General features: G+C 42.9%; 1 protein-coding gene across 5 annotated transcripts in view; it reads left to right on the top strand.

Moving 5' to 3' along the window:
• Nucleotides 1-22,401, top strand: part of ST6GAL1 (ST6 beta-galactoside alpha-2,6-sialyltransferase 1) — a 111,451-nt gene that overhangs the window by 16,487 nt on the left and 72,563 nt on the right. For 2 of the 5 annotated variants that reach the window (XM_031968052.1, XM_031968053.1), the window contains exons 2-3: nt 11,739-11,847; nt 15,328-15,443. In XM_031968052.1, coding sequence (XP_031823912.1) covers nt 15,386-15,443 — 58 coding nt within the window. In that variant the 5' untranslated portion in view covers nt 11,739-11,847; nt 15,328-15,385. Of the gene's footprint in view, nt 1-11,738; nt 11,848-15,327; nt 15,444-18,992; nt 20,535-22,401 lie in introns of those variants that run through there. The other 3 variants (XM_031968054.1, XM_031968058.1, XM_031968057.1) reach the window with 2 other exon arrangements.

Consider the following 22,401-nt stretch of genomic DNA (forward strand, 5'->3'; position numbering starts at 1 on the left):
TTAAGGGAAAGAGGCAGCTGAGGGAAAGGAACCAGTAGAGGGAATGATTGAAAAAGAAAGACAATAGGAATGATTGATAAAGCAAGGTCCCAGATGAAAGGTGAGATAAGTGTTGCCTGATAGGAATAAAGGGATTCATAGATTGAGGACCTGAGCTAGAATTCTAATTCTACTATTTACCTCTTGTGTGATGTGGAGCAAGTCATTTTCCAGGTCTCGGTTTTCTCTTCTGTAAAATGAAGGGAATGCACTAGATGACCCCTTAATGGCATCTGTCTTCTGTGAGCTCAGCCAGACCACCAAGTATAACACTAGCCAAGAAAAGTAATGGTGTGGGATGGCTAGAACACTGGCTTTGGAGCCCGAAAAACCAGCGTTGGGATTTCTTCTCAGACACTTATTAACCGTGTGATCCTGGATAGGTTACTTTGGTTCTCTTTGTCTCAGCTCCCTTCTCTGTTTACTTTTTACTCCCAAATTTATGGTGCCTGCTGACAGACAATCTGTTCTGAAGTTCCCCTCAACTGTGACATTCCACGATCTATGTTCTGAAGTTTTTCCTAGTGAAGACATTGTGTATTCCGTATCCTAAAGTCCCTGCAGCTGTGGCATCCTATATTCTTTGGCCTAAGGTCCCTTTCTACTATGACATTCTATGTTCTAAGGTTCCATCTCTTCTGGTATCTTTTAAAATCCCTTCAAGACAAAAAGTTATCAAGCTGTGCATACCCTTTGATCCAGCAGTGTCTCTACTGGGCTTATACCCCAAAGAGATACTAAAAAAGGGAAAGGGACCTGTATGTGCCAAAATGTTTGTGGCAGCCCTCTTTGTAGTGGCCAGAAGCTGGAAAATGAATTGGATGCCCATCAATTGGAGAATGGTTGAGTAAATTGTGGTATATGAATGTTATGGAATATTATTGTTCTGTAAGAAATGACCAGCAGGACGAATACAGAGAGGATTGGCGAGACTTACATGAACTGATGCTGAGCGAAATAAGCAGAACCAGGAAATCATTATATACCTCAACAACGATACTGTATGAGAATGTATTCTGATGGAAGTGGATTTCTTCAACAAAGACAAGTTATAACTTAGTTTCAATTGATCAAGGATGGACAGAAGCAGCTACATCCAAAGAAAGAACACTGGGAAATGAATGTAAACTGCTTGCATTTTTGTTCTTCTTCCCAGGTTATTTCTACCTTCTAAATCCAATTCTCCCTGAGCAACAAGAAAACTGTTCGGTTCTGCACACATATATTATATCCAAGATCTACTGTAATCTATTTAACATGTATAGTACTGCTTGCCATCTGGTGGAGAGGGTGGAGGGAGGGAGGGGAAAAATCGGAACAGAAGTGAGTGCAAGGGATAATGTTGTAAAAAATTACCCTGGCATGGGTTCTGTCAATAAAAAGTTATTAAAAAAAAAAGAAACTTAGATTATCTCAGAATAAACAATAAAAAAATACATAAAAGTCAAAAAAAATAAAATCCCTTCAAGAACTGAGTCCTTTCAGGTGGGACATTCTGATCCTAGGTATTCTGCGTCCTAAAACCCTTACTAACTCTGACATCCTCGTTCTAAGGTCTCTACCAGCTCTCTAAACTGTGTTCCAAAGTCCTAGCTTTTAGTGTTAATCTTCTGTAATTCTGAAGTCTACTTTACAGTTACACTGTATTAGCCCTATTTGGGTCAATCATCCAAATGGTCCTAAAAGCGCACCGGGACAGTTTGGGACTTGTCCACTTGGGCAGTCCACGCCGTGCTTAAGCTTGTTCATGATTCTTCTCTCCCCCAGCCAATGGGGAAGCTGCCAGACTGCTGGCAGGCATTTGCCACTCCACCCTCATTCCAACCAAATCACAATCTTAACCGCTTTCTTCTCCTCCCCAGTGATGGTAGTGGAATGACAGTGGCAGTGGGAATGCCTCATAAAATAATCATTACAAAGACCTTTCCTCTTAATAACTGTAAGGATGATTATGGATAGCTATTTTATATATATTTTTAAAAACTTATTTTATTATGGCTTTTTATATACAAAACATATGCATGGGTAATTTTTCAACACTGACCCTTGCAAAAACTTCTGTTTCAACTTTTCCCCTCCTTCCCTCCCCTCTGTCCCCTAGATGGCAGGTAGTTCCATACATGTTAGATATGTTAAAGTATATGTTAAATACAATATATGTATACATATTTATACAGTTCTCGTGTTGCACAGGAAAGATTGGATTTAGAAAGAAGGTAAATATAACTTGGAAAGAAAAAACAAAAATGCAAGCAAACAGTAACAGAGTAGAAATGTTATGTTGTGATTCACACTCATTTCCCAGTGTTCTCTAGGTGGCTGTAGCTGGTTCTGTTCATTACAGATCAATTGGAACTGATTTGGATCCTCTCATTGTTAGAGAGCCATGTCTGTCAGAATTGAGCATCATATAATCTTGTTGTTCCGTGTACAAGGATCTCCTGGTCCTACTCAGCATCAGTTCATGTCAGTCTCTCCAGGCCTCTCTGAAATCATCCTGCTGATCGTTTCTTACCAAACAATAATATTCCATAACATTAATAGACCAGAACTTACTCCTCCATTCCCCAAATGATGGGCAGCCACTCAGTTTCCAGTTTCTGGCCACTACAAAGAGACCTGCCACAAACAGTTTTGCACGTACGGGTCCCTTTCCCTTCTTTAGTGCCTCATTGGGATATAAGCCCAGTGGGATAGCTATTTTATATTGAGGAAAATGGAAAATATTTTATATTGAGGTTCTCCAGCCAGGAAACTGGGCCGAGTCTAAAAAGATGACATTAACTAGGGATAAGTGTAGTTTTCTACTTGGGTTCAAGAAATTCACTTCCCAGGCTCAGGATGGCTGAGACAAAATGCCTGAATTTCCAAACTGGAGATTCATTCCTATAAAAAGTGTGGAGGAAGGATTGGATTTTCTACCCTGAAAGAGACAGCCACACATCACAGAAAAAGCTACTGAAGTAAATTCTCAGGGCCAGGGGCCTATTCCCGTTTTGCCACTATCTGTCTGTTGATAAAGCTCCTGGGAGGAAGGGACTGTGTAATTTTTTTGTGTACCTGGTACCTACCGCGTGCCTTGCCCAGAGTGAGCCTTCGATACCTGTTTGTTGATCGCTTCTGTTTCCTGGGGTTTAGCTGCCTCCCTCACGCATTGCCTTACAATATACCGGCTCTGGCTCCCCTGCTGGGCTGTGTTCTGAGCCACCCGATGCTTTGATGGCATCGCCTTCTGTGAGCTCAGCCAGACCAAGTGTAACACTAGCCAAGAAAAGTAGTGGTGTGGGACGGCTTTGGAGCCCGAAAAACCAGCCTTGGAGTTTCTCCTCGGACACTCATTAACTGGGTGACTCTGGAGAGGTCCCTCTGGCTCTCTTTGCCTCAGTTCCTTTATCTATGAAATGGGGATAATAATAGAACCCGCTTCCCAAGTGAGGGCCAAGTGAGATAATAACTGTAAAGGGCTTATCCCACAGCTTGGCACGCACGCTATAATTGTTAGTTATTATTGTTTCGTGGTTCTACATCTTAGCTCCGGACTGCCTGTGGGAGGGGAGGGACACTTGTGGGATTGCTGGCGTGAGAAGCAGCTGATTTGCGGCACGCCTGGGGAGGCAGACTGGGTTTGTGGGAAGAGGAGTGACTGAAGTTCTGGGCCTCATCCTGCTGCTGATGGGCTTGTGCCTCCAGCTGCCTCGGACCTTGTTTTACTCCTTTGTAAAATGCTGATAACAGTACCTGGCCTGTTGGGCTCCCAGGGACTCCTTCTCTTGTGTTCCCAGAGCTGGGAAAGGGCTTTGGAAAGCATCAGACCCAAGATGTGAGGGGTCAGTCTGACCAATGTAGCACTCCCCCTCCTCGAGTTCACAGGCAGCCGTAAGAGCAGCCACAGAGTGTCAGAACAAACAAGCCAGTGTCCAGAGAAGCAGCTGGGGGTGAGGTGGGGAGGGGGCAGTGGTGAGGCAGTCAAAGTGGTTTTCACAAACAGGTGGGAATCCCCACCCACTGATCTGGCTGAGAAAGGGCGAGTTCCAGGAGAAGGAGGGAGGATCCCAGTCATTTGGCTGGAGAAAGGGAGAATTCCAGGAGAAGGAGGAGGGAGGATCCCCGTGATCTGGCTGGAGAAAGGGAGAGTTCCAGGAGAAGGAGTAGGTAGGCTAGATGAGTATGGTCTGGTGAGGGATGGCGGCCAGGGAGAGGATGTTCCAGGGCAGGCCAGGATGGAGGAGAGCAGGTGAAATCTGCAGGAAGGCTGTTGGTTGTCGGAGACAGGAGCTCCAGTTCCTCCCTTGAAGTTCCTCCCTCTTCCTGGATTCTTGCCTGCTCCCTTTCCCTGCTTCACCTGGAATGATCCCTGCCTGACCTGGGCTGGAGGCCCAAAGACCATCCCCTCCTTTACCTTTCTTGATGGAGAAAATTAATTAGAGAATTACTTATTTCTTACTGTCAGATCATCATGCCCTGATTCTCCTTCATGCTGGTTATTATGGTTACAATCAGGTTATTAAAAAGTGTATATTAATATTCATAAAATGATACTATTTTATTGATAATTTGTTTTTTTAGAGTTGTCTGGCCCTGGGGAAATCATTAGACATTCCGTGCCTTAGTTTCCTCATCTGTAAAACGAGGGAGTTGAACTCGATGGTTTTTTTCATCTATGCTGCTCTGATCGTTTGACCTTTGTCGGGAGGTGGATTGGATCTAGATGAGAGAGAGTTGGACAAAGTCTCACTTTCTTCTCCAGAACTGTCTGGATCCAGTGGCCAGAGATAGATCATGATGACTGGAGAAGGCCCAGGAACAAAGAAAAATAAAGGGCGAAAGGTGATTAGGAGAGAAGATGGTTCAGCACAACAACTAAGTTTGAACAACATATTCATGGTCCCCAGCTTCTGCAAATAATGGAGGGAGGTGGATTTTTTTTTCTCTTCTTCCAGATCAAACTTGAGGAACAGAGATCTTAGAGTTGGAAGGGCCGTCCAGGGACATTGATTCCAACAGTTTCATTTTTTATTTAAGGAAAAGAAGTCCCAGAGATGTTAAGCCATGTCATAGGCTATAATTTGCTCAGTCATATACATATATGTACACACACATATTAGATATATGTATATAGTGTATTATGTATATATATATATATATATATATATATATATATGAATAACAATTTATGTTATTATGTTGTATATACACACATATACAGGTTTAGTGGATATGGTCTTCTGTGCTCCTCAAGGAAACATGAGATTTTCCCTTTCAGTATGTTCCAACTTACCTTGATCACACGAGCTGTCCATTAGGAGAAACTAGTGAAATGCATTCTGGGGTAGTGGAAGGCTCTGGAGAAACGTGTACTTTGTATAAGAAATTCTTGGTCATCAGTCTAGGAGAGACCTTTAGAATCTCAAGTACATTGAGGGGTCATCTAGACACAATCTTTCTGCAGACAAATGAATGAATGGGATTTGTTTTGTGTTGACTGGACAAGGAAGCATGCACAAAGACTTGTCCAAAGTCACGAGCTAGGTGGGGAAAGAGCCGGCTCTGGGACTTTCCAAGCCTTTTCCGACCTTGGCCCAAGCCTTGCTCCTAATTAGCATGCTTATCCAGTTTCCAAAGGTCTGGCTGATTAGAGACAGCATTACAAGGAGGTGACTGTCTGCTAGAGGCAGCCAAAAGGAAATAATGGAAATGATACCCAGTACGAGGGGAGATAATAAAACTTAACTAAGTTGACATGTTAAGTCAGAAATCCCCACAGTCTGAAACCCTTCAAACCAGCTCCTCCCATGTCACCAGACCAGAAGGAGCGACTCTGATAACGGGGACTCCTCTTCCTGAGGATGAATGTCTCCTGGGCATCTCAACACGCCCCACCTGTTTCTCTTTCCTCCTAAACTTTTCCCTCCCAAGCGCCCACCTGGTTGATAGCACCCCATCCTCCTGGTCACCTCTGCCCCCGACCTTTTTTTATCTCAGACTCTTCTCTTCTCTCCAAATCCAGTCTTTCTCCAGAGCTGAGAGACAGCACGGTGAAGGCCTTTGCTTTTCAGGGAGGGGACAAGCTTTCTTTCTGGTCAGGCTGGTCGTTTCCCTCTCTCTGACATTTCAGGCAAGAGACGCCAAGGATTGGTTGGCAAATCAAATGGGGGTGCATGGACATGTCCAGCAAAGTCAGCGGGGGGACAGGCTGCCCCCCATCCTCTGCCCTCCGCCTCCATCACTGTTCCCTAACACATACGTCTGCACCTTCTGCACCTCAGAAAAGGCATCGGCTCGAGGGGAGGGCTCAGAGCCCATCCACTCCAAAGCCCTCGTCTTACAGAGGGGTAGACTGAGGCCCAATGAGGGGGAGAATTGCTTCAGGCCTCACAACCAATCATTGTATGAGGCAGGAAAGGCAGGCTGAGATGGGAAGCCCTCGCCGAGGGTCACGGGGGCTATGAGCCTCCCAGGTGGGTTCTTGGTGCCCTGGCTCCAGGTCAGGATAGGGTGTTTTGGAAGCACTAAATCTGATATGGAAGCTGATGGTTTGTGGGGGAAGCTCTGGGGCTGTGATCCTCCCTGGGGAGCAGTGAGGAGCCTTGACATTTAGCAGGAGCTGAGTTGTGGAGAGAGGTTTAATCCAGAGCCTTGTGACCCTGAGAACCCAGAGGAGCCCCTTCATGATCTCATTCACCACTCAGTAAATATCCATCAGAAGCTGCCTCTGTCCAACATGAGTGCCTATATTTGGCTTTGAGGGAGACAGAAAAATAAATCGTGTTGAACCTAATTTTATGGAGGTGGGGTAGCCTGGGGGGGGGGGAAGCCATGGCTCTGGAGGCAGAGAACCTGGGTTCAAATCCCCCCATTGGTGTTTGGGCAATGTCAGCCCCCTGGTCCTCAGTTCCCTCACCTGTAACTGGACTAGGTGATCCCTGAGGGCCTTTCCAGAACTTTTTGAGGACCAGGAGGTTGTGACATTGCCCAGTCTCTTTATCTGTAACTGGACTAAATGATCCCTGAGCGCCCTTCCAGAACCAGCCCCAGCCTCCTCTGCAAGTACCTGCACTTTGATGCAGAGAATGGCAAACACACCCACAAAAGGGTTGAGTAATAGTTTTTCCTAGAGGATGAGATGCTGGTGGCTTCCCAGGCGCTGGCCCGGAGAAAGGGTGTTATCTCGTACCTGCCATTGTTCTCTTGGGTCGTCTCTGGGCCCTCGGGCCGCATTTTTCCTCCAGCTGCCAAGCTGGGACCTCACTGAGCTCTTCCTTCTGGCTCCTGCCCCGCTGCTGCACACAGAAGCCCGAGATCCGTCTCCTCTGTTTCGTTCCCCCGGTAACTCGGCTCCAGGTCTTTTGTCAGCATTAATTATAGAAACTAGCAAAGCACCCATGGGCCGGCTGCCTTCTGGGAGCTTTTTCCGTCTCCCCCATTGCCTTTGATGACCCGGCTTCCCCTTTGCTAGGTCCAGAACTCGGCTCTGTATTTTCGCTCATTCAAATGTCTTTGTCTTCGTCTTCCTGTCTCTGACATATTTGTTTGAGATTGTATTGTCGGTGCTTAGTACGGTGCCCAGTGTAAATATTATTAATCCCCTAATAAATCTTTCTTTCCTTTTTCCCCTTCCTTTGTCAGCTTCATTCCTTTTTTTCCTTTCCTCCATTCTTCCCTTCTTCCTCCCTTTTCTCTTCCCTTTTTCCTCCCGCTTTCCTCCCCTTTTTCCTTTTTTCTTCCACCTCTGTTTCTCAATCTAACACTGCTTTCCTTATCTCATTCTTATTGTAAGCTCTGAGTGACGGTCCCAGAGCCACAAGCTGGACATCAGCCATGTTGGCTGTTAAGTCAGAATATTCTAAATTCATTTCTGTTAAAAAAAAAAATACTCCACATTTGGGCTTCTAGATCTCCTAAAAATGAACATCCCTTAAAATGAAGAAGGTGGAAGTGTGGTAGAGTGGGTGGGGGGGATGGTGCTGGAGGCAGATCTAGTGAGACTTGCTACCTGTATGATCTTGACCAAGCCATTTCCTCTGATTCCTCGGGATTGGACTCTGAGATGCCTTCCCATCTCTGTGGATCCTATGGATATGCTTCAGGGGTCTCTCCTAGATTTAGATCTAAGATCCTAAGGAAATGACACCACAGCTTTCAAAGTTTAAAGAAGAGTAGAAATAAACCAGAGTTTTAATGCATTAAGCAAACCATTCTTTTTTTTTTGTTTTGTTTTGTTTTTGTTATTTGTTTTCCTTTTTTATTTGTTTTCCTTTTTTTTTTTAATTTAATAGCCTTTTATTTACAGGATATATGCATGGGTAACTTTACAGCATTAACAATTGCCAAACCTCTTGTTCCAATTTTTCCCCTCTTATCCCCCCCACCCCCTCCCCCAGATGGCAGGATGACCAGTAGATGTTAAGTACATTAAAATATAAATTAGATACACAATAAGTATACATGACCAAAACATTATTTTGCTGTACAAAAAGAATCAGACTCTGAAATATTGTACAATTAGCTTGTGAAGGAAATCAAAAATGCAGGTGGGCATAAATATAGGGATTGGGAATTCAATGTAATGGTTTTTAGTCATCTCCCAGAGTTCTTTTTCTGGGCGTAGCTGGTTCAGTTCATTACTGTTCCGTTGGAAATGATTTGGTTGATCTCGTTGCTGAGGATGGCCTGGTCTATCAGAACTGGTCATCATATAGTATTGTTGTTGAAGTATATAATGATCTCCTGGTCCTGCTCATTTCACTCAGCATCAGTTCGTGTAAGTCTCTCCAGGCCTTTCTGAAATCATCCTGTTGGTCATTTCTTACAGAACAGTAATATTCCATAATTTTCATATACCACAATTTATTCAGCCATTCTCCAACTGATGGACATCCATTCAGTTTCCAGTTTTTACCACTACAAAAAGGGCTGCCACAAACATTCGTGCACATACAGGTCCCTTTCCCTTCTTTATAATCTCTTTGGGATATAATCCCAGTAGTAACACTGTTGGATCAAAGGGTATGCAAGTTTGATAACTTTTTGAGCATAGTTCCAAACTACTCTCCAAAATGGTTGGATTCGTTCACAACTCCACCAACAATGCATCAATGTCCCAGTTTTCCCGCATCCCCTCCAACAATCATCATTATTTTTTCCTGTCATCTTAGCCAATCTGACAGGTGTGTAGTGGTATCTTAGAGTTGTCTTAATTTGCATTTCTCTGATTAATAATGACTTGGAGCATCTTTTCATATGACTAGAAATAGTTTCAATTTCTTCATCTGAGAATTGTCTGTTCATATCCTTTGACCATTTTTCAATTGGAGAATGGCTTGATTTTTTATAAATTAGAGTTAATTCTCTATATATTTTGGAAATGAGGCCTTTATCAGAACCTTTGACTGTAAAAATATTTTCCCAGTTTATTGCTTCCCTTCTAATCTTGTCTGCATTAGTTTTGTTTGTACAAAAACTTTTCAGTTTGGTATAATCGAAATTTTCTATTTTGTGATCAGTAATGATCTCTAGTTCTTCTTTGGTCATAAAGACCTTCCCCTTCCACAGGTCTGAGAGGTAAACTATCCTGTGTTCCTCTAATTATTAATAATTTCATTCTTTATGCCTAGGTCATGAACCCATTTTGACCTTATCTTGGTGTACGGCGTTAAGTATGGATCAATGCCTAGTTTCTGCCATATTAGTTTCCAATTTTCCCAGCAATTTTTATCAAACAGTAAGTTCTTATCCCAAAAGCTGGGATCTTTGGGTTTGTCAAAGACTAGGTTGCTATATTTGTTGACTGTTTTATCCCTTGAACCTAATCTATTCCACTGATCAACTAATCTATTCCTTAGCCAATACCAAATAGTTTTGGTAACTGCTGCTCTATAATATAATTTTAGATCTGGTACAGCTAAGCCACCATCATTTGATTTTTTTTTCATTAATTCCCTTGAAATTCTTGACCTTTTGTTTTTCCATATGAACTTTGTTGTTATTTTTTCTAGGTCATTAAAATAGTTTTTTGGGAGTCTGATTGGTATAGCGCTAAATAAATAGATTAGTTTAGGTAATATTGTCATCTTTATTATATTTGCTCGCCCTATCCAAGAGCATTTAATATTTTTCCAATTGGTTAGATCAGACTTAATTTGTGTGAAAAGTGGTCTGTAATTTTGCTCATAAAGTTTCTGATTTTCCCTTGGCAGATAGATTCCTAAATATTTTATATTATCAGTAGTTACTTTAAATGGAATTTCTCTTTGTAACTCTGACTGTTGGATTTTGTTAGTGATATATAAGAATGCTGATGACTTATGTGGGTTTATTTTATAACCAGCAACTTTGCTAAAGTTGTGGATTATTTCTAATAACTTTTTAGCAGAATCTCTGGGGTTCTCTAAGAATACCATCATGTCATCGGCAAAGAGTGATAATTTGGTTTCCTCATTGCCTATTCTTATTCCTTTAATCTCTTTCTCAGCTCTTATTGCTAAAGCTAGCATTTCTAATACAATATTAAATAGTAACGGTGATAGTGGGCAACCTTCAAACCATTCTTTTAAACACAAAAGCCTGGTCGTCTGCCCAAGCTAATTTATTCGCAAATTTGTAGTTTTTTATTATAGCTGTTATCACTTAGCTAGAGATAGGAGCTTTTCTCTTCTTTCTGAATAATTCATTAAGAGACTGTTTGGGTGGGACTAAGAGAAGGATGTCTGAGAGTGGGGGAATGAGATGGTCTGAAAAAATGGGGAGATGGGGTGGAAGGCAGTCGGTGGTCTGAGGGAGTGGGGGAATGGGGTAGGAGGCAATCAGTGGGCTGAAGGAGGTGAGGGTTTGGGGGGAAGGCAGCTTGTTATCTGAGGGAGTGGGGAAATGGGGTGGAAGGCAGTTGGTGGTCTGAGGGAATGGGGAGATGGGGTGGAAGGCAGCTTATGATCTGAGGGAGTGGGAAGATGGGGCAGGAGGCAATTAGTGGGCTGAAGGAGGTAGGGGTTTGGGAGGAAGCCAGCTTATCTGAGGGAGGGGGGAAATGGGGTGAAGGCAGTTGATCTAAGGGAATGGGGAGATGGGGTAGAAGGCAGTTGGTCTGAGGGAATGGGGAGATGGGGTGGAAGGCAGCTTGTGATCTGAGGGAGTGGGAAGATGGGGCAGGAGGCAATTAGTGGGCTGAAGGAGGTAGGGGTTTGGGAGGAAGCCAGCTTATCTGAGGGAGTGGGGAAATGGGGTGAAGGCAGTTGATCTAAGGGAATGGGGAGATGGGGTAGAAGGCAGTTGGTCTGAGGGAATGGGGAGATGGGGTGGAAGGCAGCTTGTGATCTGAGGGAGTGGGAAGATGGGGCAGGAGGCAATCAGTGGGCTGAAGGAGGTGGAGGTTTGGGGGGAAGGCAGCTTGTTTGTTATCTGAGACAGTGGGGAAATGGGGTGGAGGCAGTTGGTCTGAGGGAATGGGGAGATGGGGTAGAAGGCAATTGTGGGCTGAAGAAGTTTGGGGGGAGGCAGTCTGTGGCTTGGGGAATGAGGTGGGTGGGTAGTTGTGGCGGTTGGAAGCCAGAGCTGCAGGTGAGGGGCCCAGTTTGAAGCTGTTCCCTTGAGCAGCAGAAAAGCAGCCTGACCAGATGGGAGAGCTGCTGTTTGCTTTGTTCTCCCAGAGAGCGCATACTGCACACTGAAGTGCCCTCATTTTTTGTTCTGGTTCTTTTTTTCAGCAGGCAGAGGTGGAACTGGCTCCAGACCGGGCCGAGGTTGGGGGAGCGAAGCTTGGTGAGACGGGAAATCTGGCGTACCTGTCCCAGGTCTCCGAATGGTAGAGGAAAGGTAAGGCCCCCTCCTGTAATGTGGCTCAGAAAGGGAAACGGCTTGGCCACACAGTGGCAACATGTGGATCAGAATCCGTGGCTCCTTCCTCCTGGGCTAGTTCCCCTAACACCGGGGGGAAGTTTGAAGTTCTCCAGTTCATGGGCTTCTCCCTCTTCCTTCCTTTTCTTACTGAGGCTCTTTGTCTCTAAAATGGGCATTTTCCAGCTGCCCTCCTACTGGCCAAGGGAGGGACTGGGCGCCTTTGATCCGGGGGGAGCCTTGCCTTTGTCGGCCTGGCCGCCGGGCAGCAGGTGCACCTCAGAGATGTTTTGCGATGGTTTCTGGTTCAGCCAAACTCTCCCTCGGCTGCACTGTCGCTTTGCACAGGTGGCACTGTGCCCAAGGAAGCTCTTTGTTTTTCTGTCCTGCCTTTTAAATGCTTTGGAAGGAGGTTGGATTTTCCCAGCTCCCACTGCAGCCTGAATGGCTGGAGGACTCAAGGCGATCCCCTGGCAACAGTGAGCCAGATTGGGGAGGGCTTCGGCCTCGGCTGCACCTGCTCTGGTGGTCAGAAGGAGGTAGGTGGGGTGGGCTCTGGCTCCCCCAGGACCGGGAACGTGCCGACGATGGAAGCACAGAGCCAGGAAAGTGGCAGAGCATCCGGCAGCCTCCCTTGCAGCCCTTCTCCCGTTGCTGACACGTGCCTTTTTCTTATTACAGAGGGTTTTAGAGACAGCCTTTCCCACCTCCTCAGGTGGTTCTCTAGGATCTCTCCCCTCCTTTGTCCCCCAAAAGGGCAGTGAGAAATATTTTGGTACATGTGGGACCCTTGTGGTTGAAAGGTGTTTGACAAAACTATCAGACATTCAGATTTGAAAAGAAGCTCAGAGATCCTCCAGTCCAGTGAAGGTGAGGGGACTGATGGTCAGAGGAAGAAAGGAAACGTGTTTAAGCATGTACTATATGCCAGGCGCTGCACAAATAGGACCTCATTTGGTCCTCGCAGCAACCCTGTGTTTTAGGTGTTACTGTGATCCCCATTTTACAATTTGGGAAACTGAGGCAAAAGAGCTAAGTGGTTTATTCAGGGTCTCACAGTTATTAAGTGTCTGAGGCTGTTTCTAATGCCAGGCCCACTGCTCCATGCAGGTCCTCCAGGGGGCTAGTGGCGGATCTGGACCTGGGATCCGGACTTGGGATCCGGGCTCCTACATTTATTGACCAATGCTTTCCCCCCATCTGACACTTCCTCCCACTGGCTGTGCCAGAAGCCAAAAGAATTCAGTTACATTTGAAAAGAGAGGCAGCTCGATCCAGTGGAGCGGGCTGGAATCTGGAGCCGGAGGCCGAGGTTCAGATCCAGTGCTGGATCTGGCACTAACTGGGTGAGCGTGGGCGAGTAACTTCCCTCCTCTGGGCACTGGTTTTCCTCTTTAAAATGGAGAGGTTGAACTGGAGTCCTGTTGGAATACATGGGAGCCACCTGGCAGTGGCTGCTGGTAATCCAACCCAGAATGGATCTCCTGGTATGAGAGGGTGATACAAGGAGACTGAGGGGCCGTTGCCTTTTCTAACCTCCCTCCTCTTCCCTCTGTCTCCAGTTTATCTCATTCCCAGTCCCCAACCCCTGTGTCAGCAAAGGTTGCACCACAGCTCCTTCCGATGCTCTGATCCACAGCTGGGGAGGCTCTGACCTGCCCCTTTACCTGTGATCCTGAATCCACTGTGAGCACACGATCCCTCACCATGTGCCCGGAGCCTCGATCTCTCTCCGTTGGTGCAGGAAACGCCCCTCCCTCCCCAAAGCTTAGCTTACGGCCCGGCCGCAGGCCGCAGACTGGGCCCAGGAAGGCCCTTGGAAGTCACCTGGGCCAGCCCTTCCATTCATCAGATGAGGAAACTGAGGGCAGGACATGGCCGAAGGAGACAGGCCATTAATTAGAGAGCTGGGATTCCGGTCCGGTCTCTGCTTCCAGAAGTAGCATTCTTCGCTCTTGGCCATGTTGCCATGACGGTGGCGTTCAGTTTTCGAGCTTTGCTGTGTTTTCTCCTGGGAGACTTTTCTAAGTGTGTTTATATAAGATCCTCATTACCAAGACCAAGGAGAAAGTCCCCATTGTGACTTCTTCTCCAGTGTTCCTGTTTCCCAAACGTCACGGCTAATCACACGCAGGCTTCAGTTCTTGGTTCTAAAAGGGCGGGCCAGCTGGGTTCTTCTGTGGCTGAGAGCCCGTCTCCACCCATCACTGCTCTGGCTGCGCCGTGTTAGGACCAGACTCTGCCAAATTGTCTGGGGAACCAGCAGGGGACCTTCCAAAAGAGGCTTTCTGAGCTGCCTGAATATGGCAAAGGAGAAGTTGTAAGATGGGCTCCTCTAGGGTGAAGGAAGCCAAGCCATCAATTGGAGGGAGGATGGAAATCTGGCTCTTTGGAGAAGACCTTTGCCTCTCACCCTGGGCTGGGACTAAGGGGCCAGAGTGAGCTTTCGCTGAATGAGACTCTAGGGAGAAGGTGTCAAAATTGGCTCTGGAATGGCTCCGGTGCAGACAGGAGTGTCCTGGGTAAGGGACTGGACCATGGAGGCTCCAAGCCTTGTTCCTTCATCAGAATCTGATCCACCCTGGGGGTGTGACACCCAAACTACAGCCCTGGAGTCCTGGAATCACAGCATTTCCTGGTGGGAAGAACCTGAGGCTGCCTCCAAGTACTTCAGGATCTCCTCAGCCTCTGCTGCCGTCCCTGGGCTTTTCTTCTTCAGGCCAAACACCCACAGACTCCTGACTTATCACTGAGCTTACATCCTTCTCAGGGCTCTAGGTTATCTACTCCACCCGTGGCCCAACCCACCTTTTGCTCCCTGGTGGAACTTGAAGTCTACTAAACCTCTCAAATAAACTTCTAGCTAATGTCTCCTTTCTCGTGCTTGTGAGATTTACTTCTTGGGCCCAAGAAATAGCAGAGGGACCCAAAAGCATGGAAAAGGCTGAGGTTAACCCCCATCCAGTAGGACTGGATTCCTCTGTCAGGGACCCTGTTGGGCTAAGAGAAGCGAAGCTCAGACCAGTGGACCCATGGTGGCTTCCCAGCACCTAAAAGCTATGGAATGGGTGGGGACAAGAATATTCGTGTTGGGGTACTGCTATTTTCTACTTGTTTTTACCTCCAAAAAAAGACTGACGGTCTGGGATCTTTATCCTACAACTGACCTTCTCAAGTTCAGGAGAAATGGGTTCCCACACTGCTTGTGAACACTGGGGATTCCTTCCCTTTTTCCCCACTCCCAGTGGGCACCCGTTTGCTTTGGCCAGGTCACATTGGTGAATAAACTCTCTTCCATTGCCTCCTCGCCTCAGTGGAGGATTCCGATCGCCGAGGAGAACTTTCACGGGTCATGTGCCACATATATTATTCATCCACTTTGCTTTTCCTGTGTGGATGGTTAACCTAATATCTTTTAAATTATTAAAGATTTTATTGACTTGGCTTGTTTTGTTCCAGGATGTGATGCAATTAATACAATGTCACCTATGAATGGGGGCGTTTGGAGAATGTCACCATGAATGAGGAGTCCTTTTTCCATTTGGCCACCGTGCAGGACAGCTTCTGTAATACTGGTGAGTACCTTAAGTGAACTTGTGTCTTTTCTTTGGGCTTTGTTTGGTGTCAGTTTTCAGCCAGTGAAGCTTTTGTTATAGATGGAGTTGCAGCCATCATAGCTTCTTGGAGACATTTGTTTGAAGAGTGATATTAAAGGTTTTCCTATCAAATAAAATGATTTTTTAAAATCAACACTAAGAAGATATAGTGGGGAACCTTATTTTTAGTTAATTACATGCTTTTAAAAATGTAGTTTGCTGAAAGAAATCATCTCCAAAGACCTGGGCTTTTTTCAAGTTCTTATCAAATATATCCTTAATGTCTGTGTAGATCATTTTAGATATGTTTTGTAGTTATGAAAAAATAGACATAATGTTATAGTAGATGGTCTTTTTTCTAAAAGAAAAAATATTTCATATATTTTATTGACTTTTTTATACCATCTACTGCTTTTATGGTTGTATCCCTCTCACTCTTGTAATCAAGAGCCATCCTGTGTAATAAGAAAAAAAAAGAGTTTAGCAAAATTAATTTTTATATCAAAAAGTAAAACATTATATGTGATATTTCACACTCGTGGTCTGTAAAAATGTAAAGGAAAATGCATTATCATATTTTTGTGGGAGTCAAACTTGGTCATTGTAATTTTGAAGCATTTGTGTTATTTTTCTGTTCTTTCCACTTATGTTGCTGTATTCATTGCATATAAAATTTCCCTGGTTCTTTTAATTTCATTTTGTATAAGTTCATATGACTTTCCCTCTGTCTTCATTATGTTCTTTATTTCCACTGTATCAGTGAACCCAGATTAATTGAGCCATTCCTAAATTGACGGAGAAAGTAGAGATCCATCAGTTAGGAATGGCTCAGTTAATCTCTACTCTGTCTCTGTCTTTGTTTCTCTCTTTTTTTCTCTCTGATACTGTGAAAAGTACTGCTATATGTATTTTGATGTATATAGGACCTTTTTTTGTTGTGATTGATACCTTTGGGATTATATTTCTATCAGTGCAATATTTTTTAAAGAGTATATATATATATATATATATATATATATATATATATACTTTTTAAAAAATATTGCATCTGATGGATCAGGCCATCCTCAGCAACGAGATCAACCAAATCATTTCTAATGGAGCAGTAATGAACTGAACTAGCTATACCCAGAAAAAGAACTCTGGGAGATGACTAAAACCATTACATTGAATTCCCAATCCCTATATTTATGCACACCTGCATTTTTGATTTCCTTCACAAGCTAATTGTACAATAATTCAGAGTCTGATATATATATATATATATATATATATATATATATATATATATATATATATATATATATATATATATTCACATTCTAAGGATAATTCCAAATTGCTTTCCAGATTGGTTGGAGCAATTCACAGCTCCATCCCTGATGCATTAATCAGTCTGTCTTTCCACAACCTCTATAACACTGACTATTCTCAACTTTTGCTAACTTGCCAATTTTCTGGGTGTGAAATGCAACTTTAGAGATGTTTTTATTTGCATTTATTAGTGGTGAAGAAATATAAAAGCAAAGCAATGAGGCAAATTATTTTTTTTATTTTTTTTTTATTTAATAGCCTTTTATTTACAGGATATATACATGGGTAACTTTACAGCATTAACAATTGCCAAACCTCTTGTTCCAATTTTTCACCTCTTACCCCCACCCCTCCCTAAATGGCAGGATGACTAGTAGATGTTAAATATATTAAAATATAACTTAGATACAAATAAGTATACATGACAAAACATTATTTTGCTGTACAAAAGAATCAGACTCTGAATTATTGTACAATTAGCTTGTGAAGGAAATCAAAATGCAGGTGTGCATAAATATAGGGATTGGGAATTCAATGTAATGGTTTTAGTCATCTCCCAGAGTTCTTTTTCTGGTATAGCTAGTTCAGTTCATTACTGCTCCATTAGAAATGATTTGGTTGATCTCGTTGCTGAGGATGGCCTGATCCATCAGAACTGGTCATCATCTAGTATTGTTGTAGAAGTATATAATGATCTCCTGGTCCTGCAATGAGGCAAATTAAATAAAAAGAATCAAATAATTGAACTCAATAACTAATGTCTACCCAATATAAGTTTGAAAATATAAATTGCTCAGGAAGGAAATCCCTTTTTGACAAGAATTACTGAGTTAACAGGAAAGTAGTCTAGACAGAAATAGATATAGAGCATTTTACACCATGTATTACAATGAATAGCACTTGCTATCAGAGAGTTTATATTTTTTAGGCAAGACAATATATAGATATAGAAGGGTTTTATGTTCTTCTATTCTTCAAATAGCCCAAGTAAGCACCCTACCCACTACTGAACCATTTACCTTATTTAACCTCATCATAGGCTTTAAGATAGTGGGATAGTTTCTAAAGTTTCTTCACAAGTTACTAAAATTCTTTCATTTCTTTAATTAATCAACTAGTTCCAAGACTTTACCTCAGTTTGTTAAATACAATTTATGAATCAAGAGAAGCCGCTTTTCCCCATAAACTTTTATTCATCTCTTTATGTACTTTATCTTTGGAATAGATAAATATCAAGGTTACCGTCTATATGCTCTAATAACAGCATAACTAACACCAGAAGGAATATATAATTAATTTTAATTTTTTATTTAAAATTATTTATTATTTATTTTTATATTTTAATTTTAAAATAATTTAATAATTAATCCGAGGAAGGTTAGAGCTAAAGTCACTTATAACCAAGCCTAAAACTGACTACTACTCATTTCTGGAAGCATATTCCAACCACTCCATTCTCTCAGGATACCAATTAAAGTCTTTTCTCAAAAACTCCCTTCCTAGTTACTTGCAAGATAAGAGCTAAAAGTATTCCCTTAGGAAAGACGTTCTCTTCATCTTGATTGTTTTCTGTGTCCCATTCTGGCCTTCAGCAATGTTGACAACTTTCCAAAACGACAGGTTTTCAATTCTGTTGTCCTGTAAAGATATGGTAGCAGCATCTTGTTACATAGGTGAATTGGTATTTTAGGACAACTATCAAAATATTTATGCAAAAAATATAAGGTAAAATTTTCCATAAAGGGATTAGCTGCTGTCGGGATCAAGTCTACAGAATATGAGCCGCTCTGGGGATCTGGCAGGGCTCCATGAAGAACGTGATGCTTTAGTTGACTTGAAGGAAACTAGGAATTCTAAGTGACCAGAACATTGGGCCTGAACTCAGAATGGCTCAATTTCCTGAGTTCAAATCTGACCTCAGACACTTATTAGCAAATTTGCCTCATTTTCCTTGTTTGTAAAAGGAGCTGGGGAAGGAAATAGCAAACGACTCTAATGTGGGTGGTGGAGGTTAATGAACAACAATAACAGCCAGGGATTCTAAGAGGTGGAGGCAAGATTCCTGTTCTAGGTAGGGGGGAATAGGCCATGTCTTTGTGACTCTGGACAAGCCCCTTAACTTCTTGCAGTCCCAGGGAAGTCATTAAAATTATTAAATCGAGTAGACTAATTAAGTTGCAAAAAAAAAAAAAAGCCTGTCTCTATTGGTAGAGGGAGTTTGCCCACCGGGAGTCTTCTCTCCTGAAATAAATGGGCTTATCCTTCCTCATTAGAAACTTGAAAAACAAAACACGTATTTTTAAGAAGGGAAGGAGGTTTTAGGGCTGTGTTGTGAATGCTTGGTCTGTGATGACTCATGCTCAGGAGTAAAACAGCTGTGGGAAGAAATGAGTCCTTGTTGACTGAACCTTCAGGTGAAGAGAATGCTTGTCTACCCAGTTCCTCCCAGTACGCCGGCTGTTTCCCAAATGGCCCTTTCTCTGGGCTAAAGATGTTTTTCTCTCTCCTCTTAGTCTCCAGCATTGTCTTCCTTCCTAGGGGCTCTCAAGGACGGGGGGCTTGGAGTAGATATGGCCCTCAGACAATCGCACGTGTTCAGCCAAAAGAACTGCCTTCTCTGTGTGATCTCATGGCTCAGGTTGCCAATGATGAGATCACAGTTTGTCTGGGCCTGTGGAACTTTGGTCCGTAACCTCCCATCAGTTCTACGCGGGGGGTCCGTCCAGTACTGGAGGCCTTATAGGCCAGGGATACCAGTGGAGACCCCTCTCTTTTCTCATGTGACTAGTCATCCCTGCTTCCCGCCATGCATTGTTCTGATGGCAGCTCAATCTTTCTACCCTGCGGCTTGCTCACACCCACCATGTGCTGCTATATTTTCTCCTCATTTATTAAGTGCCTACTATTTAATGCGGTTCAGCACACTAAGTTTGCTGTTGGAATTGTTGGAGATACACAGACCAAAAAAAACAAACTTTAAAACAACCATTTCTGCCTGCAAAGGTCTTACATTAGTCCCCAGGGATGGGTGAGAGGGAACAAAACGTCAATAGAAAAGAAAATACAAAGTAAGAAACTTCAGGTGTAAGTCATTAGCTTATGGAATATTTGTACTTTGGAAGTTGGCAAACCCTACAAATCGAAGTGCAATTTATTATTTTGTTGATCATCTCAGACTCATGAAAGTGATGGAGAAAATGTTAATAATGCAAGTTGAGTTCTAAAATGTGTTGTGTGTACATGTCAGCCCCAGATGGTTAAAACGTAACCAGGTTGAACCAATCCTCCCAGTGAGGGGTTCGTGGTGTGGTGGTGATCCTGCTTCCTGCAGGAAGTGGTACCTAAGTTAAGGCTTGAAGAAAGCTGAGAATTCTAAAATGTCGAGGAGAGAGAGTTTGCCCTCCAGATGTGGGAGCTGTCTTATACAGAGGCATGAAGGCACAAGATGGTTTGAAGAGTTTGGGGAACAGCAAATGGGCCCCTTTGGCTGAAATACTGAATATGTGAATGCACAGAATGTCAAATAAGTCTGAAAGGAGAAGGGTGGTAAAGCCAGATTATGAGTAACTCGAAACACTCAGTAAGAGGAAGCCAATGCACACTCTTGGCTAGAACAACGGCAGGCTGAGGATGGTCCTTGTAAGAATATTTGGGCAATTATTGTTGGGCACATAGAAGAGAGCTTCTGAGATCCCTTTCCTGCCTCTGGGAAGCTGAGATTCTGGGAGTGTCCAGAAGATACAAGCTGGGTAAAAGGTATGGGGTCCTTCAGGTAATTTTCATGTGTGATTGATATAGCATATACATTGTTTGTTTCTATTGCAATCCTTCAATTCCCCTCTCTACCCCACCTCCATCCATCCATCCATCCATCTATCTTTTTCTTTTTTTCTCTGTCTCCCCTTCTCTCTCTCCTCTTTCCTGTCTTTTCTCCCCTTTCCCTCTTTACCCCATTTCCTCTCTCTCTTCTTTCCCTTTTTTTCCTCCCTCTCCTTCTATCTCTTTCTTTCTTCCTTCCTTTTCATCCTTCTCACTGTCTCTTCTTTCTCTTCCCCTCCCTCTCTGTCCTTCATCTCTCTCCTTTCTTTCTCTTTCTCTATCTCATTCTCTCTGTTTTTCTTGATGAAATTGTATTGATTTTTTTTTACATGACTAAAACTTCTCCCAGGATCCCTTTCCTCCTCCTGCCAGAGCTATCTCATATAACAAGACCTTTTTTTTTTTTTAAGAAAGAGGAATTAGAACAAAAATATAGCTTTTGCTGATTTTTCTCTTCCTCATTTTCTTTCTTTGAAGTAAATATGTGTTGATAGCCCCCCCCCCCTTTTTGGACACAATCTAGAAATCCTAATGGAACCCTTTCCCCCTCTCCTTTCAGAGAGTAGTCTTTTACTGCAATTTATTTACTTATTTGATATTCTCCCTTATCCTTACCCTCAACCCCCATTAAGAAACCACATATGAAGTTACGAAATAACAAAGGGGAGAGAACTTTGGAGGCTGAATGTGGATGCACCTTTTTTTTTTTAGTTTGCCTTTTTTTCTTGTGGTTTTTCCCTTTTGTTCTGATTTTTCTTTCAGAACGTGACTAATATGGAAATATGTTTAAGATGATTGTACATGTATAATCTATATCGGATCACTTGCTGTTTTGAGGAGGGGATGAGGAAGGGAGGAAAGAAGGGAAAAAAAAGGGGGAGCAGGTCAGCCAGACCAAGCGATCTATTGCCAGGACATGGAGTGCTCTGCAAAGAAACTGAGGGAGGTGTTCTGTCCTCCCTTGTCTCTGAGGCTATACTTGGGCGTTAGAATTCTGTAGCATCCTGTTTCTGATCATTTGTTGCTGTTTTGTCCATTTATACCATTTTCATCACTGTGGTATATGTTGTTTTTCTGATTCTTCATAATTTCAGTTCCTTAGAGACTAGTATAGACAAACATTTGGTTCAATTTAACAAGCACTGTGCTGGATATAAAGCATACAAAGACAGAGATAGACAATTCTTTTCCTCAGGGAGTGGCCATTCTATATAAGCACACATATTCACATATATACAATAGCTGTAGAATTCATCCATTGGTATATATTTCCACATGCACATACCACATTATAAATGGGAGCAAATGGCTACACATAGTTTTTTCAGTTAACAATTTTAAAATTTAATTAATTGATTAACAATTATTTAATTTACACAATTATAAAATATTAAACTACATAATTTAATAGTAAATTATTTAATAATAATAAAATTAATTAATTAATTAATTTTAAAATTCTCCTTTCCAATGGAAAAAAGTTAAAAAGCCTTTATTAAAAATATCATGGTCAGCCAAACAAATTCTCCTAGTGATTATGTCCAGTAAATTCTACATGTTGGATCTATTTTTTCTCTGTCAAGAATGGCTCTTGGTCATTGGCTGGTTCTCTCTAAAATCATACTTGGCCATTGTATTGATCAGAGTTCTTCATCCATACAAATACATGTACCTAATTCATCTGCCAGCATACATTCACATCCTTCCCCTCCAATGCACACAGGTTTTTGTTGTGTAGTCATTTTCAGTTGTCTCCAACTTTTCATGATCCCATTTGGGGGTTTCTTGATAGAGATACTAGAGT

This window comes from Sarcophilus harrisii, chromosome 4, assembly GCF_902635505.1.
Source record: "Sarcophilus harrisii chromosome 4, mSarHar1.11, whole genome shotgun sequence".
In the NCBI taxonomy this organism is placed as follows: Eukaryota; Metazoa; Chordata; class Mammalia; order Dasyuromorphia; family Dasyuridae; genus Sarcophilus; species Sarcophilus harrisii.